Here is a 19,436-nt window from a genome sequence, read left to right on the forward strand (position 1 = left end):
ATGTGAAATGTGCTGGTACTTTCAGTTCATACCCTATTGGATGATTTTATACAGCATAATAAACACCACCACAGTTGCTGCCTTTATTGAGAGATCCAGCAGTAAGGGAAAGTAATAGGAAGGCCATGAAGACTGAACTACTTTCCAACTGCTAGAGACATTCGAGTTAATGATCATTACCGTTCAATTTAATGCTCATTGGCAGAACAGCGTGGGAACAGTTTTCAGTGAAGTCGTACCCGATCTCTGGTGAACCAGAGGATTTAAAATCTGCAGGGCTGTGAATCTCGCATCTTTCATGAGCACTAGAAGTTCAGTTTCAACTATCTATCTGAAAGACTTTTTATTGTCATGAAGATGACAATTTCAAAGGGAAATAATGAGAAATAATAAGATGAAATTGAGCTATGGCGTATTTAGACAGAATAGCAGGAGACATTTCAAATAATGCATTTTATTAGAATGAATAACCATCTTTTAAAGGAGAAAACTGTTCTTGTAAATAATATAACTTATTGCAGGAGTCATTTTGAACTAGACTGGACAAAGCATTCCTTGAGAAGGAAAGATCCTGCATTGGTTGAAGAACAGAGTAGGAAGCCTAATAGATCTTTTTCCATCTATAATTTCTAAATTATAAAGAAGTTAGGAACTACATAAGACATTTTTTTATCTGAGGTCAAACTCAAATAACTTAATTTTCATTTCTGAAAACCAAAATGAATATGAAAGTCACACATTATCTGCATCACCTATGTTTTCAATGGGGGTTGTTGAAAAATTCCAATTATTTTTTGCAGGATTTTTGCCCCACAATAATGTTTTGTTTTTTCAGTGAAAAACCATAACATTAAACCAAAATGAAAATTTTCTGTCAAATGTTTTATTTTGCGCTCACTGGATATTTTGTCTAAACTGATGGAAAGACTTCCATATCCAGCCCCAAGCGCTCCTGAAATATTTGAAAATTGGACTGGCTAGGTCCTATTGTTCACTGGTCTCTCATGTGGCAGCACCCTGAGAAAAGTTCAAACTCTGCTAAAAGATGATAATCTTTCGAAGGCCGAATGATCAATGGCTTGATTAAAATAAATTAAGATTTACAGCACAACCATGCATAAGGTTGTCTACTAGAGGATACATTTATTGAAGTACATTTACTTTCTATAAAAAGTTAATCTTAAAATAGAAAAAGCAATAACGAATAAATAATAATGTGCATTTATAAAATGCACTCAATACAAAAATCTGAAGGCTTTGGAGTTTTATTTTTTGAACTTTTGTGTCCCTCTCAAGTATTTAAATGACATATTTGACATATAACATATTTATATGAAATATCTGAGAGTACTTTGATACTAGAACTGTTTGGCTCAACCTTCAATCTGTGAATCAAAGTTACTATTTTAAAAAGCTAAGAGGGAAGTGATGAGATCTTCAAGGTTCTTTTTACATGTTAGGCTTACTAGCAGAGCTGATAAAAATGATATATTTCATGAAAAATTTGAAAAACATCACATTTTGAAACATTATTTATAAAACAATGAGAAATTTTCTGACTTTATATGTTTTTATAACTTTAAAAAAATTGCTTTTTCAATTGTTCAGGTTTTGTTTTCTTCCCTCTTTTCTTTCCCTTCCCCCTTCCCACAGACCTTTTTCAATGACAAATGGCAAAAAGAAAAAAGGAGTTCTGGGGAAAAAGAGAAAAAAAGAGGAAGAAGGGAGAAAAAAAACAATAACCAAAGCAACGCATGAAAAGTTTTTAAAAAATAATTTTTTTTCACAAAGCATGTTTTGTTTCTTAAGGCCATTTTGTTGACTTTCTTTTTTAAAAAAACTATACTTACTAAGAAACTGCCCAGAAGAGAAAGGGGATTGGTGATATCATTGTGACTGTAAAGAGATGGGTGGGAGCAGGGAGCTAGGTTTGGTACACTCTAGGTACTTCCAGAAGGTGCACAGGGCATCTGGTAATGTGACCACAGATAAACTAGCTAGCTCATCTTATTTTCCAGTCTTCACACTGTGAAATTCAGTATGGAGTTTTTTCTCTTTCTCACTGTAGTTAGCATGAAAACTACCATACCTCAAAATGGGTGATCACTGGTTAGTGATTACAAAATCTTAATATCAGAATTTATCTGACTCAGGCTACCTCAAGTTGAAGGAGGTATTAACAAACAGGCAGTTGAAAGGACTTGAGTAATAGAAACGGATAGTTTTTAAACACGGTCAAGAATGTAAAGTAGCTAGTGCTCAACTCAAAAAGCAAGAAAATTAGTTTCTTTGACTTAAGATCAAATGTGTCATTAAATGAAATCTTGTCTACTGAACTGGAAGAGCAGAACATTGATGAGTTTGATGCTTGAAGTGAGACATTTTCAATGGTATCAACACAATTTAAATGTAACTTAAATTCTTCAACTTCATCTTTGTTTATCAGCAATCTTAGCCTTCAACATTGAAAAAAATGGTCAAGAAAAATGGGTTATTTTGTTATTAAAAATAAATAACAGGAAAAGCCTTTAACTTGGCAAGAATACCTTCCTTTATGCTAACATGACCACCTTGAATGCAGCACATAAGAGCAATTTAGAAAAATAATTGACTAGCTTTTCCTTGTTTATACTCCTTCAGATCAGGCTTTCAACATTAAGTAGAGGATCTGCAAAAGCAAGTTGGAAAAATACAAATGAGGAAATATTACAGGAAGAATGAAAATAAACACTGATCTTGGTAAGATGGTTTGACAATCATAAGAAATTACCCAATAATGGCAAAAAGCATCCATACAGGAGTAAATGTGTTCCAACTTAAACCCTTTGTGTCTATGTCTAAATAAAACCACAGAATACTTTGCTATTTGGTGAAGATGTTATCCAAGAACACACAGAAAAGTAGGACAAAGGACGACTTTTTCATCTGCTTAGTCAACAAAGATAAAACGAACAACATGAGAATTTATCAGGTGCAATCATCCTTCCCTTCTAACATACAGGGTGCTCAGCCCATACTTATTTCAAACAAAGTTTAACGAAACACCTAAGAGTCCTAAATCATATTGCAAAATTACTCCATAGACATCATTAATCTTGTGGTTGGTTGACTGAAAAACAATTGATACCTTACTTTGCCATGGACTCTCAATGGAGCTCACAGGAAGACACTGTCTCTACATTTGCATCCATTTACCAAAGTGGATTTTGAACTGAGCATGAGAAGGGCTTCAATAATAAGAACATAGCATGCATGTTACACAACAAGGAATTCTACTAGCAATCAGTATACTTGCAAAAACAGTTGGAAGGAATTGATAGTTTACAGGCTGAAGCCATTACTGTCTCACAGGAAATCTTCCTCCATCTAGTTAACAACAAACTGGAACTACAAAATGTCAAGACAAAACTGAAAATGATCCACAACTTAGCCAACATGATTGATCCCGAACACAAAAGGATGTAGGTTGGACCCCTGGAATGGGGCTGATGTAACACAATCCTGCATTCTTTTCTTCTCATTTAGAATTTACAACTAAAGATCCAGAATTCTACATAAATCTGTTTGCAAAGGAAGTTGTGTCACAGTTTGTTGAATCACAATGATGGGGAATTTTTTGAAGTTACAGCATGAAACACCATAGAATGTTATAATTTTTTTTTTAAATCCACACTTCTAACTAGCTCACTCAGGAGTGTCAGCACAGTCAGATGGCTTGGACTGATGGGCAAACTTGATGTTTGTTTGAGATTTACTTACACAGTTACCATCTTTACATTTTGGAAAATGTATGAGCTTTTGTATGCCTGAGAAATGAAATATAATTATGAGGTGAACAACATGGTGTGGATGTGCTTTGTGTTCCATCTCATAAAACCCTCACGGCTTTCTGGAGGGATTTAGTGGAGGTTTTCAGTGGCTGTTTTTCTCAGAAAGAATGAATCAGCAGGATTTTTTGGGTTCAGTAAAAATAACTGCGCTAGAATGTTATCAGCACTGACCATAGCATCGGGCTGAAAAGAAAACGGCAATTAATTTGGCAGTCACAGTAACTTTCATATCTGTGAAATGTTAATTCTAGACAAATCCACTAATGGTCTTGTTTCGGCGGACAGACTGCCAGCACCAAACATTCCTGAATTGACAATGACAATCTGCCAGCAAACGGTGATTCATTAACACAGCAAGTGAGTAAACGATAACTTTCCTTACAAAACAGTCAGAGGCACAAATGTTACTTTGCAGTATCTCTCTTTCATTAATGTGGACAGTAATTAGCATGGCTGAATAAAAAGAGTTCACGCTAAATGTGTCAAGGTCTCAGAATTGTTTGAATTCCTTTTTGGTTAAATAATCCAAATATTTAAATTAGCCTTCTTGCTTAATTCAGTTTCTCAGACAGAATCCCATTGAACGTTCCCACTGACAGGCACATGAAATTAGTACTTGCAGATTGTTTCTGTATCAAGAAATAACACCCACTCTGAACCTGCTAATTAAATGAAGATGTGACCTTCTATATAACAAACTATTCTAAAAAATGATTCCTCCCTGAACAGACCAAGTCCTTACTCTGTCCTTCCACAGAACTCATAGATCCCATGTTCGCAAAAAGAAAAGGAGTACTTGTGGCACCTTAGAGACTAACCAATTTATTTGAGCATAAGCTTTCGTGAGCTACAGCTCACTTCATCGGATGCATACTGTGGAAACTGCAGAAGACATTATATACACAGAGACCATGATTTGTGAGAGTCTTGGGAGACAGGCCAGTCCTTGCCTACAGACAGCCCCCCAACCTGAAGCAAATACTCACCAACAACCACATACCACACAACAGAACCACTAACCCAGGAACCTATCCTTGCAACAGAGCCCGTTGCCAACTGTGCCCACATATCTATTCAGGGGACTCCATCAAAGGGCCTAATAACATCAGCCACACTATCAGAGGCTCGTTCACCTGCACATCCACCAATGTGATATATGCCATCATGTGCCAGCAATGCCCCTCTGCCATGTACATTGGTCAAACTGGACAGTCTCTACGTAAAAGAATAAATGGACACAAATCAGATGTCAAGAATTATAACATTCATAAACCAGTCGGAGAACACTTCAATCTCTCTGGTCATGCAATTGCAGACATGAAGGTCACTATCTTAAAACAAAAAAACTTCAAATCCGGACTCCAGCAAGAAACTGCTGAATTGGAATTCATTTGCAAATTGGATACTATTAATTTAGGCTTAAATAGAGACTGGGAGTGGCTAAGTCATTATGCAAGGTAGCCTATTTCCCCTTGTTTTTTCCTACCTCCTCCCACCCCACCAGACGTTCTGGTTAAACTTGGATTTATGCTGGAAATGGCCCACCTTGATTATCATACACATTGTAGGGAGAGGGGTCACTTTGGATAAGCTATTACCAGCAGGAGAGTGAGTTTGTGTGTGTGTGTTTTTTTGGGGGGGTGGGGGTGAGAAAACCTGGATTTGTGCTGGAAATGGCCCACCTTGATTATCATACACATTGTAAGGAGAGTGATCAATTTGGATAGGCTATTACCAGCAGGAGAGTGAGTTTGTGTGTGTGTGTGTGGGGGGGGGGGTGAGAAAACCTGTATTTGTGCTGGAAATGGCCCAACTTGATTATCATACACATTGTAAGGAGAGTGACCACTTTAGATAAGCTATTACCAGCAGGAGAGTGGGGTGGGAGGAGGTATTGTTTCATGGTCTCTGTGTATATAATGTCTTCTGCAGTTTCCACAGTATGCATCCAGTGAAGTGAGCTGTAGCTCACGAAAGCTTATGCTCAAATAAATTGGTTAGTCTCTAAGGTGCCACCAGTACTCCTTTTCTTTTTGTGAATACAGACTAACACGGCTGTTACTCTGAAAAAAGATCCCATGTTAGTACCCAACTCACCTCCTTCCTGGGCTTGGTGTTATTGGTAACTGAATAACAATAATACTAAATAAATCTCAGCTTGAAGTTCCTCTCTGACGTTGGCTGTTCCTACAGTTTCCCTGCAGGACCTTCTCTGCCCTAGTTGCCTCTCTCCAAAGAGACACTCCCAACTCTTTTACTGGAACAAATGGACCCACCAGACAGCATGACTCAGGAGTAATTACCCTGAATGTTAATGCATGGTGTTGGCTAGTGTGGGTCAGCAGAAAAATCCTGCATGGGACGCTATTCAGGGTCTTGGGGTATGCCATTCTGTTAGATTCTCATTCAGTAAACATCTAGAGATGTCTCCAAACTATTGCCCATCTCTTGGGCTGAGAAGCCGAAATGAACCTTTTAGCAGATTAAAAACCATAGATGTTCACTAACCTTTAATGAGAGAGAGAGAGAGAGAGAGATTTTGAACTCAGTCAAAACCACAAAGTGCTAGAAACCTCATAGAAATAGTTTGCTCTTGAGAGAGCTGAAGATCCAATTTTGATGCCTTTCTCTGTGGCCTCTCCTTGCTAGAAAGAGAGAAGAGAGCTTGTTGTAGGAGATGGACTGATGAAAACGTTAGGTCTGCTTTGGAAGTGCTCAGAAACAAATGAGAAATACCCTGTATTCACTGCATGTGGGCTATAATGTCTGGTGCCCTATCCTTGCCACACTCTTTGCAGTCAAATCAGCTTTCCCTATGTCACTGCTGACTGCAGTCAGTGTTTTGGTGGCATTTCTTAGCAAGTTCCCATAGCCGAGTGCTCTGGGAGAAGTATATTTTTCTTCCCAACATCCCCTCACAGAACAAAACAAATTATTGTTTTCCTTTAAGGATGTATTGTAGTGGAACTGGTTAAATGGTCAAATTAAAAATGGGATTTATTAAAACTGGAGAGGAAAAAAATCTTTAAAAAAAGTCATCCACTAAAACTCCAGGATTTGTGTGACAGCTAATTTTCATCTGTACCAGCTATTCTACATAGGTACCAATCACCTTTCTGCAGGAAAACAAGCAACCCTTTTAGGCAGGCAGCATGTCAGGGAAATTGGCCTCTAGTGTCAGGGGCGTAAGGGAAGGAGACACATTTTTTGCAAGAGTTTTGTTAAAAATTTGCCCCCCTCCTTTTTTCTTTCTTTTTTTTAAACTAGCTCTGGTTTCAGGTATCTTATATCACCCTCCCATTTTGTTTCCCTCCCCTTCCTAGTTTCCAAAGATTCCCAGTATTTGACCTGCAGCAAACACTGAAAATAAGCATTTTAGGTCCTCATAACAGTGATATTCTTGCATTAGTTATTTACTTATTTAGTGTGTGTGTATTTTGAGTATTCAACAAAATATTGCTTGTGGTCTCTGAGACCCTCTGGCAAAGATAGCATGGAAAGTCCTGCTTAGGAGTAGAAAAGTGAGACAAGTTGTGCTGCTGAGTTGAGAAGCTAAAGAGGTGCCATGGGTCCACAATATTTCACATTTCTATATGGCAAAACCAGAACAGCCATTTCTCCATTCCCTTTTAAAAACAGGTTTATAAACCCTGAATTACAAATTCCAGCTCCAGTTTCTAACAAGCCTGTTCTCAAAAGGACCCTTTTTCTGATGAACTGTTACATATAAACTACAGTATTTACAATTATCTTTGGCTCTTGCTGGACTTTTAAAGCACTTTTTACAACCTGCCTCTGTTAGAAAGAATCTAATATGAAATGAATTGACAATTTCTGCAAGAGGGAGACAATTTCCAGAAAAACAGAACTCATTCCCTTTAAGCTGATGTACCTATAAATATCTGGCCTTTTCAGCAACTACGGGAAGCAATATTAATATTCTTTATAAGAGGATCATTCTTCTCTTTAAAGTGAGTACCATGGAAGTATCCTAAGCAGATGGCAAATTGAGAGCACCCATGGGAACAGACGAAAGATCTGTCTGGCTTTTCCATCCTTCAGGATATACTTGACATGAACTAACAATTCTGGCTAGTGTTTGGAAGCAGGACTTCATATCACTTTTTTTAAATGTCACCACCAGTATGGCATCTATGTTAATTAAAAATGATATCACTGTACAAAAAATACAGGTTCCCTTTATTGTCTTGTTTTTTTAACATTTTTGTGTGTCAGAGAAGAATGCAGAAATCTATAACTGTTAAATATTGCCCTTGCTATAAGAAAGCATGTTGGGTGAGAAAAAGCTGGCTCCTGGAAGGAAAGAGTGATGATGATCTAGCCTTGCTCAGGATTCCTTAGCTACATGAATGATGAGAGAGGCTGGAAAAAAAGTTCTATGTAATGCACCTACTGCTACCACAGACATGATTATAGGGGACTGAGGACTGACCTCCAATATTTCCAAGAGTATGCTGGTGCTTGGGGCAGAGTGGGAAAAGAGGAGAGAGAGACTTAATTTGCCTTCCAGCAGAGGGTAGCATTTTGTTTCTACTATTATTATCTATATTACAATTGCACCTAGGACCCCCATCAAGAATAAGGGCCCTGTTATGCTGGCAAGTAACAAAGAAGGCAGTCCCTGCCTCAGAGAGCTTACCACCTAGGCATTAGACAAGCTAAAACAGGGGGAGAAAACAGACAGACAATCAGAATGGGGTACGGTAGGAAGACAAAGTAACAAAACAAACAGTGTTTATCAGAAACACAGAATGCCTCTTGAACTTAATGCCTGAAATATATGATTTAAAACTGAAAACTTTCTGAGAGGAGCTAGATCCAGTTTCCACGGAAGCAAGATTGCAAATCTCACTATGGAGAATTTGCAGTCTATTAACATGGCATCACTTGTATTTTTTTTTTAAACATCTCTTTAAACCTTTATAACAAAATAATCCTTGATAGGTCCCAGGAACACTTGTAATCATCCCTATGGTTCTGTATACAATGTTCAGCTGAAAAAGGCTCCCTTTTTTCCTGAGGTGGGGGAAGAGTCATCTTATATGTCAGTAATCAGTCAGACCTGCCTGGAATCCACAAACCCTGGACAAAAGAATATCTTTCTTTGCTCTGTTCCAGAATTTTTGCTTCTGATGTAAGCTGGCATCCAGAAGTAGAAGGTGCCCAGGAAAGCTAAATTAATCAAACTTTTCAGTCAGACTCAGGTCCATTCTTATTAGCAGGTGTGTTACCCTTTGACCTGGGGGTGTGATTCCCAGATCGATGAGACATACTCACACTACGCTACCTCTCATTGAGCTAGTATGCTAATAATAGAGTATAGCTGTGGCAGCGTGACCAGCAGGCTGGGCTATCCAGCCCAGTTATGTGCCTAGGGTCTCAGACAGGTAAATAATGGGGATAGCTAGCTCCTCCTGCCACTTGTGGCGTAGCAGCTACATTCTATGCATGTAGGTCTCCTTGAGCTAGGAATCACACCCTGAGGTTAAAGCCTAGAAACACCCTTAGATTAACTGGTTCGCCTTTCACTGATAATAGCATCTTATGCCTTCAGCATAGAACTGTGCTTGGCTACAGAATGTTGACTCTCTGTTTACAGTAGGAATAAACAAGTAATTGACTATCAGAGTTCCTTCCTTAAAAAGAAAAGGAGTACTTGTGGCACCTTAGAGACTAACCAATTCATTTGAGCATAGGCTTTCGTGAGCTACAGCTCACTTCATCGGAGGCTCTAGCTCACGAAAGCCTATGCTCAAATAAATTGGTTAGTCTCTAAGGTGCCACAAGTCCTCCTTTTTTTTTTTTGCGAATACAGACTAACACGGCTGTTACTCTGAAAAGAGTTCCTTAGTTCTTTCCCACACATGAGTATGCAAAACTGAAAAAATTGGGCACTGAAATACATGGCTGGCTTGGTTACCTTCAGAATGTCCACCCTTACTGCTCAACTCCTGGGAAGTGACAAAAGATACCATGTCTTAATATCATCCCCATAAGTACGAGAAGGCAGTGTTCCCAGATATGATGCCACTGCTTCAGTCAATCTGCAGCTTCTGATTCTCTTATATAACAATAAATCCAGATAATGGGAAAAAAGAATAAGGTACCAGCTGAGAACTGGTAGGAATATGGGTGGCAAAGTCTATGTATTCCCATTAATCTATTCAGTCTGAAATATATCCTGGGAAAAGCAACTAAAATGCAGGATCTAGAGCTGGGTGTAAGAGTGATTTTTCAGTTTGGTGGCTGAACTAAGAATATTGAAAAGAAATTTTGTTTTGTATCTGACAAATTTTGTTTTAATTTCTTGCTGAAACAAAATGTCTTATTTCCATTGGGGGGAGGTGTTTAAAACATTTTAAGTAGTTAGTTTTGGAAATGCTGAAATGAACCATTTCAGCATTTCCTATTTTTTTTTAAATGAACACCATTCACCAAAATCAACCCAAATCCACATTTTTAACCAAAAATCTATTTGCATGAAAAATTTGCCCCACTCTAGTAGGGTTTTCATTCAATAGGGATTTTACTGTGTATTGTAATGAACACATTCCTCAAAATATTTCCATTTCATTTCCAATTATATTGAATTCTGTAACCTTTGAAAAATTATAGAAAGGTCATTAGACCACTTTCTGAACTCCGTTACACCAGAGTAACTGTGGAATAACTCCACTGACATCTTCCTAGCTACAATGGTGAAACAGAGTTCAGAATTTGACCTATACACTTTACACACTGCTGATTATAGGAGCAGTAATTGTTTCCCCTCTGTGCAAAATGTTACCGCTGGTAAATTTACAAGTTTAAATGTCATTTGATAAACAGCTTTTAAAGATCATAAAAGGAAGAGGAAAATGTGAATTGTGCTAATGAATAGGAAATAAATTACTTTAAAGTGCCAAGAAGTGGAAAAGCTGAAGGGCATGCAAGTGTAGTGAAACTTAGTATAATGAACTCTTGAGGGCTTTCCATGGAGCTAGTATAGAAATGTAGGTTATCCTTTCTGCCCACTGTTTAATTTGTATGGTAAGTATTTAAGTCTTGTTAGTGTGTTTACTTGATTGAAAACAGCCACTGAATAACAAAGGCTACAATGAAGATGTTTTCTTTATGTAGCACATAATAGTCTAGTTGCCAGTGGGCTGTAAGACTTTGGTCTAATTTCGGTTGTTGAGGGTGGTATTGTTGGCTTCTGATACACACGAGGTCAGACTAGATGGTCTGGTAATCCCTCTGGCCTTAAACTCTAGGACTCTATTTGTCAGTATTCACTCAGAAGGATCTCATTGTGAAATTAAGTAAAAGCAACCAACATAAATGGAAGAATTGTATCATCTGAGAAGTTGAGCTGTAAGGAAAATCTCATATCTCTAACCTCTGTTGCCAGTTGCTGAAGAGAAGGCGATGCTACAGGATGCAAGCTTGAGTTGCCTCTTACTGGGTTATGGAGGCTAACATAAGCCACAACATTTCTCTGGAGAACTTTCTTGAGATCCTACAACACAAGCACAGCAATGTTTATTAATATGTCTGATTATAATTAAGGCTTGTTTTCTTACTTTAGTTCCTTTAAGGGAAAAAATACACCCTATGTTTTTCCTCCACTACAATTCCCTAAGTATTATTTAACTTCATTTTCCTATATCATCATTTTTAAAACTTCAAAGGATATTTGAGTTTTATTTCTCTGTATCAAAAGTTATAATTCCATTTCGCACATCATCTGAACAAAATACAAACAGGCCCTGGAGGAATTAAAAATGACTATAGCTGCAAAGCCGAGAGTGAAAACATTACATACTGTGAAACAACAAGAAGGGCTTTTAAACTTGCGCCTGACAGAAGCCAAACTTCAAAAGTAATCATTATCAAACAGTTAAATGCACTTGAATTTTCAGACCAGGAGCCCAAATTCAGATTTGAATTGCATAATTTATCCAGTGTTGTCATTTGATTACATTTTAAACAAGGGAAGTAGTATATATGAACCACTTCAATTATTTTTTTTAAAAAAAAGATCCTCTTTGCTTTCTCAGTAATGAGCTGCTCTTTGCATGAAGTGGCTTTTTATATTGAGCAGAAGGGGGGCAGCCCCATTACATCTGTTGTAAAGCTGACTTGAAGTGGAACTAAACAAATTTTGCTTCCTCTCAGTCACATGGATTCTTTCAACTTGATTTTTTTTCTCCCCTCTTGTTTTTGAAGAATAATCATGTTGGAAGGATGAGGTTTTGATAAGTGCTAGCTGCTTCCAAAAATGATAAGCGATTAAACCTTTATTTATCTATTATTCTAATTCAGCAGCCAGGAACTTCGCGGCAGGCTTCTTCTTTTCAATTGATCAACTGAAATCCATTGGAACCTTATTTAAGCTGGATAGCATGTCTGATAAGTTATTTTCATAGAGTTGCTGTTGATTTACCATTCTGTTGAAGCTAACAGCTCAGGAGTTGTGCTTGTCAAATTGAATCCAACTTTTAAACACACCTGGGTGATAACTGAAATAACTATTATTCATGGGGACTCCAAAACATATATGTGATTAATGACTTATATGTATGGAAACTTCCTTCCCTCAATGTTTGGCTACACCAGAAGGAGGACAGGAGACCCTGAATGTGGTTTACTTAGTCTGCAACTTTATTTCTAAATGTCAGGGAATACCCAGCAGATAAAAGTGTATTGTGCAGTTAACGCCATAATTATTTACATATAGTCGGGATGGCCTTCTGTCACGGCTGATCAAGCACCGCTGAGATGCCAACATCTATTACTAAGATTAATGTGATCGAACTCAATTGCTAGAGATGTACTTGGGAAAAATCTGATAGTAACAGGCATTCTGTCACAGAGCCCAGCATTGCACTCAACTACCTGTGAGCTCAAAGACAACATAAAGGCATATGTTGATATTGTTGATACTTACAGACCAGCGTCAGAAAAGAGACTATACCAGCTACAAAAAGCAACCCTGACAGACATGCAACTTCAGGAAGTTCTAAGTTACATTGGGGTGGCTAGCCCAGTATGTGAAGTGACAGAAGACTGCTTTGCAGTGTCTAGTCAACTAAGAAAGTCAAATGGACTTATGATTAAAGGCAATTGCATCATAATTCCAAATGAAATGAGAGGAGAAATCCTAAATCTCATCCCCATGAAGGACATCAAAGATGCACTAAATTCCATGAATGGGCCAACCAGTCAGTGTAGTGGCCAGGCATCCTCAATGATTTAAAACATAAAGTATCTGCATCTGAACACTGCAGAACGGTCAGACCAACAGAAACTTTAATAACACCTCAACCACACAGACCTTGGAAGAGAGTAGTGGCAGATTTATGTGAATTCAGAGAACATCATTACCTGGTCATTGTGGACTTTTTCCCCATGTATATAGGAATAACGTACTTGAAAGATGTAACATGTTGCAGTGTTATCAAGAAACTGAAGTAAGGTTTTTTGCTCACATCAGTGACGGTCAAAGGACCACAATTCACTGCAGCAGAATTCAACTCATTCTGAATGAAATATGATTTTGATCATATTACTAGCAGCCCACATTACCCACAAGTAAATGGAGAGGCTGACGGAGCTGTACAGATAGCAAAGAAAATCTTACAACAGGAAGATCCATTCCTTGCCCTTCTGAGTTACACAACAACACTAAAGAAGTTACTGGATGTAGTCCAACACAACTCCTGATGGGATAACAACTCAGAACTACTGTTCCAGCTTTGGAAAAGAATCTATCTCCAAAGTGGCCAACATGAAGAGAGTAGCCAAATCGTTTAAAAAAGCTAAACATTTTTACAACAGATGTCAATCAGTTAGAGAACTGCCAGTTAAGAACTTTGTGACTGCATTCATGTCAAACTGGATGGAAAAAAGGAAAGGACAACCTCAGCTGTTGTAACGAAAAGGAATTCAGCACTCAGTTCATATGTGGTCAAGGCTGACAGTGGAGAGTTCAACAGAAACTGTTGACATCTACAGTTTGTTCCTCAGAGAGAACAATCAACAGAACAAGTACAAGTGGCAGATGCAGAACAAGAAGATGATGACTCAAAGATTCTGGACCAACCACAACCAGTCATGGGAACTAATAGACAGCCGGAAGACCGAGCTGTTATGCATTTGGGTCCTTAACAGATAATATGCAATTATCCAATGACCAGACTGTTTGTCATAGTGATTACCATAGTATATGGCCACAGATTGTTGTGATTAATAGTAAGTTGTAATGGGAAACTCTAAACAGGCTCAGATATGTAAAACATAGGTGAAGCCTCTAAGTCTGAAAAACTGGGATGGAAATTTCTCAAGCATAGGCTCTCTTCACAAAACCCACAGTAATTTCTGTTTCTAAAAAGCCATTCTTGAGCTATTTTTACCACTTCCAGATCTACTTCTGGATGGAATTGCATGTGTGTGTGTGTGTGATTATATATATATATATATATAATCACACACACACACACACACACACATGCAATTCCATCCAGAAGAGAGATGAGTGTGTGTGTGTGATTATATATATATATAATACACACACACACTCTCTCTCTCTCTCTAACTCCAGGCTTTGCACAGAGAAAGAGTACTCAAGAGGGAGTTGGATGAGGGATCGGAGAGCACTGGTAGTTTCCATACAGAAAAGCCATTAATCACATACACATTTTAGTGTCCCCATAGTTAGTAGCTCTTTCAATTATCACCCATTTGTGTTTAAAAGTTAGATTCAATCTGACACACACAATTCCTTGGGCTCTTAGGTTCAACAGAATGGCAAATCAACTTGATGAAGATAACTTATCAAACAATGCTATCCAGTTTAAATAAGATTCCAATGGATTTCACTTGATTGATTAAAAAGGAGAAGCCCATAGAGTTATTCCTGGCTGCTGAATTAAACACACACACACACACACACACACACACAGAGAACAGATATACAGGCATGCAATACACATTTATATTTTAAATTAATAAAACTATTCTCTAGATCTTATTTGGTTTCAGCTTTAATTTGGCGTGAAGGTTCAGGTCCCTTTTTATTTCCTACTATTCAAACCTCCCCAATCATAGTCACAATATGTCAGTCATTTATCCCAAGATCATCTTATTTTGATGTTGAGTATTTATGCAATTAGCTAAATGCCCTATCAGTAGTCTTTTTTTTTCCAGTAAAAATATAATTCTCCTAATCATTTTCCACAGTAAAACAAATGTCATCTCACTAGCTAACCAGGGTGCAGCTTTGATGGGGCTAGGAGAGAGAGGGAGGAAAAATCTCAGCCAGAAGCATCTTTTATGGTTCCAATGGGATCATGAGTTAAAAGGGTCCAATCTGAGGTCCATGTAACTCAGTAGGCTGGATAGACACTGACATGAGTACGGCACTGCATAGTGGGGCAATTTGTTTACATGGGTCTCATGCAGCATGCAGCTCCCCCCTCCAGCATGCAGGAGGGGAACAGTTTGGAACCTTGGTTTCCAGTCAAGGTCCCCGGGCAGGCCTGAGGTGTAGAACAGGCATGGCCTCCGTGCTCAATGTCAGGCTTATAGTCCACCCAGGCTATTGGTGCCAGTTGAGTTCTGCACAGAAGCAACCCTGCCAAGTTGTTTGGACTTTTTATCCCAGTTAAGTAATAGTTTTTAAAAGAGCTGTGGCTTCCACATATAGCCATACTATGGTGTCTGCTTTTCACAGTTTCCATAGCTGCATCATCAAATGTTTACCTCTGCCCATTCATATGAGCCAATGTTGCCAAATGATGTTCCTCCCCATGAGCAGAAAACAATGGTCCGATCAGGCCTCCAGCCTCTCTCAACTTTTAGCATCAAGGCTTGTATAAATGCTGTGATGACAGCAGTGCTACTGGCCCATTCTTGTCCACTGTAACCATATACACTGTTGTGGTGGCTACCAACTATGACATATCTATCTGAAAAGAAAAACAACACCAACAAAGCATTTATTTCAGTTAGACTTTAACAGAAAAATAATTCCAAAAATAAAGGACATATTGTGCCCATACTTGACGGTGTCACTGATACAGATAATCAAGCTTGCATGATCATAAAAAGATAATATAAATCTCTCTCTACTTTACCTACACCATCCTAATATAAGTACACATGGTCCAATACAGAAACCAAATCAAGATGTTCACATGCTTTAAATGAGAAACCCGTGATATTATTTAGTTATTTATTTGGATTTATACTAACGTACAATGAAGAGTATCCATCCAATGCTCTGGATATACTTGACAATCTTTTAAAACAACTCTAATGGAATTAATTTAAAATTTTATGACAAAAGAGTTTTTCATTGGAAAATGTGGATTTGAGGAAACTGAAATGTTTCATGAGAACATATTGATTTCATCTACATTTTCCATGAAAAATTATGAAAGCACTCCATATCAATGTTATTATTTTGACTGTATGATAATAGTCAAAATTAAGCACTTCAGCCTTATTGAAATGAAACATTTTGACAAAGTCATTTCAATATTTCTGAATTCTTTTTTTTTAAATTTTGTTTTACAGGAAATTTAGAAATTTTTGCTTTTTGTTCTGAGTCAGACAGAAAGGGCATTTCAAAACGTCCGAATTTCCTATGGAATAGAAATTCTGAGTTTTGGCCAGCTCTAGATACTAATAAATAAACAGATCCATCAGTTATGACCCTTGTTGTACTTTTATTCCTTTTCCCGATCTTCACTTCTTGCGTCATGTCTACTGTTTAGATTTCAACAGAATCCTAAAAAACATTCGGTGTCAGGTTGATTCTAGAGAGCAAAAGGGGGTTGGAGTTTTTTGAGTCCTTTATTTTATCCATTCTTTTTGTCAATATGCTGAAGTGCAACAGGATATGTGTAAACTGTCCACACGTTAAATTGCCTATGAAATTAAATACTACACATTCCTTGGGGATATTTGCTGTGATTAATACCTACAAACTCTTTTGAATTTGACATGCACTCTCTAATTATAAAACTCCTCTCCACCAAAGTGGGTTTTTACCAGAGTTTTGGTCAATGTCATACTCAGGGATATTGTTTAAGTAGAATACAATAATGCTGTTTCATGTTTTACTGGAAAGGTTGCTGCAATGTATCTGTAACGTAAACACTTTTTAATCATATCACACAGCTGTTTGCTTCTGTTTTTAAACAAATATAAACATGAAAATCTATTTGTAAAGGCAACTATTTCTAAGTTTCACTGGGTGGTACTGACAGAATCATTAAAACAAAACTGTACAGCTTGTCAGCAAAAATTAAATCTAAGCATACATAATTGACTATAATGAGCAATATAACTAATGTAATTAGATTTTTGTATTGTGTCAGGAAAAATGTATTTAATATAATGCAATGGCAATGGGAAGACCTAACACTTTAACCCAGCAAGAGGATGATATCCCTCAAGTGGAGACAGGGCATTCATGGATGTAAATTTCACCTCCTGTATTCCTTAGGGACCCAAAAGTGCCTGCAGGAACCATTGCTATAACAGAGGGATTAGTCGGGATGCAAAGACTACCTTTCACCACTTCTCTGATTGGTCTATGCAAGGAAGGGATAGCAGAAAGATAGACAGAGATCTCACAGGAGATGACAGAGAATCAGTAGGTGGTTGAGAAAGCTGCCAAATGCCATCTTCACTCCAGGAAGTTCCTGCAGATGGAGAGGAGCATGGACAGCAGCAGATGGCTTTTTTGAAGCGACTCACCTGCCCACACCCCTCTCACCTGAACATGCACAGAAGCCCCCAGAGGCAGCTGGCTGCAGGAGCAGCACCTGAGGGATGGCAGTCACCCATACAGCAGAGTAGCGGATAGGCAGCAGCAGCAGCTTCTCTTGCCAATCACCTGCTGGAGTAGGCAAGGAAACTGAGAGAGCATGATGAGAGGAAAGAGAAATAAGAACTGTGGGTCTCGAGTGGAGTAGGAAGAACCACCAAGTACTGTGGAGAGTTAGGAGTTAGGCAGGATAGGCAAGGACTGGTCAGCATAGAAAAGGTGAAATACAGGTGACTTCATACAGTGTTTTCCTAGGTCAGTTACACCTCCCTTTTGTACAGTGGCAGACCATTTACTGTTTGCAGTCTATAAAGCCCACATACATTTGATTACTTTTTTAAATTCCCCACAGCGACTAACAAATAAGCTACACATTTATTCTTTCCCTTATTCCTTTAACGTAATGGCTGGATTTCAAATGCTCTGGGAGAGTTTTTAAACTCGGTCTATAATACTTATCAAACTAAAAATCAAAACAGATGGCTTGAGAATTGGAAGCCTTTATGGAGTAAAATCCATCCCTGATGTAACTCCTTGGTCTTCAATGTAATTACACCAGGGATAAATTTGGCTTGCCCTCTTTACTCATAGGAGCACCAGGGAGAATAGTGTGCACACATAAAACTAAGAAGAACCACATCAAAATGTCAAAGTAACAAATGTGCCAGGAAAACATCAAGTAGGGAGGGACACAGCTACAATACCAACTAGGAATCCCATTGATTTCAGTGTGATTACATGATCTTAAAATTAGGATGTGCTTAAGTACCTACATATATTATCATTAAGTTTCATGTGTACCACACAAAAAATTGAAGTTGATACAAGTATTACAAGATGCGCTTTGGAAAGCTGATATTAGGGGTGAATACATGCTTTTTTTTCTTATTTGTTGTCCTATTTCTAATTTGCATTTTAGTTGGTAGAAAAAAATCTGTCTAAACATGCCCTTTTCTACTGTTCAAGTTTAGTTATTTTTCCAAGAGAGCCATTTGCAAATATGCAGCAGATGAGAACATCAATTAAAATTTCTTGTGGAATAAAACCTCTAACCAAAATTAAATACTCAGATAGTAATTGTTCTCAGTTCTTTATAAAATGGACTTAGTTCTGGTGAAAGGCGCTGAATTGAGCTTGCTGAAAGCTGCAGCCATTATTTCACTGACAGACAAGATAAAAGCTTTCCCTATTACTCCACCTCAGTGCCTCAAACCTGACCTTAATGGACAACCTCTCGTGACAGAGTAGTTAAATCAGCAATTTCTCTGCATAGACTGCCAACAAGAGTGCTAACCCGGGGAATTCTGATGATGGTTTGGGGAATGATTCCATCTGTCCATTAGGAATTGGACTGAGACCACCTCTGCCACATGCTGGTAAACAGCCATCAGACAACAACAGCTTTCACTACCTGCTGAAATAGCACTTCCTCCTTTCAGCCAAAGATTTCTCATGGGGAGATTCTACTCATGTTCTACTCGTGTTGATTTTGATGACCTCCTATTACTATTATTATTTATTTATTCTCTGTATTACCAAAGTGCATATGATGTCTCCACGATTGCACTCTTTACCACTAGTATTACAGCTGAGTGAGATTTTGTGAGCTGAGTGTGTTTTGATGTCACAGTTGCTATTAGGGCCTGATTCTGCCACCCTTATTCATGTTGAACAGTATCTTATTCCGAGAGTGATATCAATGGGAATACACATGGTAATAGGCTACTACTTACCATAAAAAAGGTTGCAGAACTGGGTCTTAAATGTTA

The 19,436-nt window shown here is 38.0% G+C and overlaps 1 protein-coding gene across 9 annotated transcripts in view; it reads right to left on the minus strand.

Annotated features, from left to right (window-relative positions):
- Positions 1–19,436, minus strand: part of NAALADL2 (N-acetylated alpha-linked acidic dipeptidase like 2) — a 913,317-nt gene that overhangs the window by 214,695 nt on the left and 679,186 nt on the right. For all 9 annotated transcript variants that reach the window (XM_073359348.1, XM_073359349.1, XM_073359350.1 and 6 more), the window contains 2 exons: positions 15,594–15,799; positions 11,230–11,349 (listed from right to left, as the gene is read on the minus strand). In XM_073359348.1, the coding sequence (XP_073215449.1) occupies positions 11,230–11,349; positions 15,594–15,799 (326 nt within the window). The remainder of the gene's footprint in view (positions 1–11,229; positions 11,350–15,593; positions 15,800–19,436) is intronic.

This window comes from Lepidochelys kempii, chromosome 9 (genome assembly GCF_965140265.1).
Source record: "Lepidochelys kempii isolate rLepKem1 chromosome 9, rLepKem1.hap2, whole genome shotgun sequence".
NCBI classification, from domain to species: Eukaryota; Metazoa; Chordata; order Testudines; family Cheloniidae; genus Lepidochelys; species Lepidochelys kempii.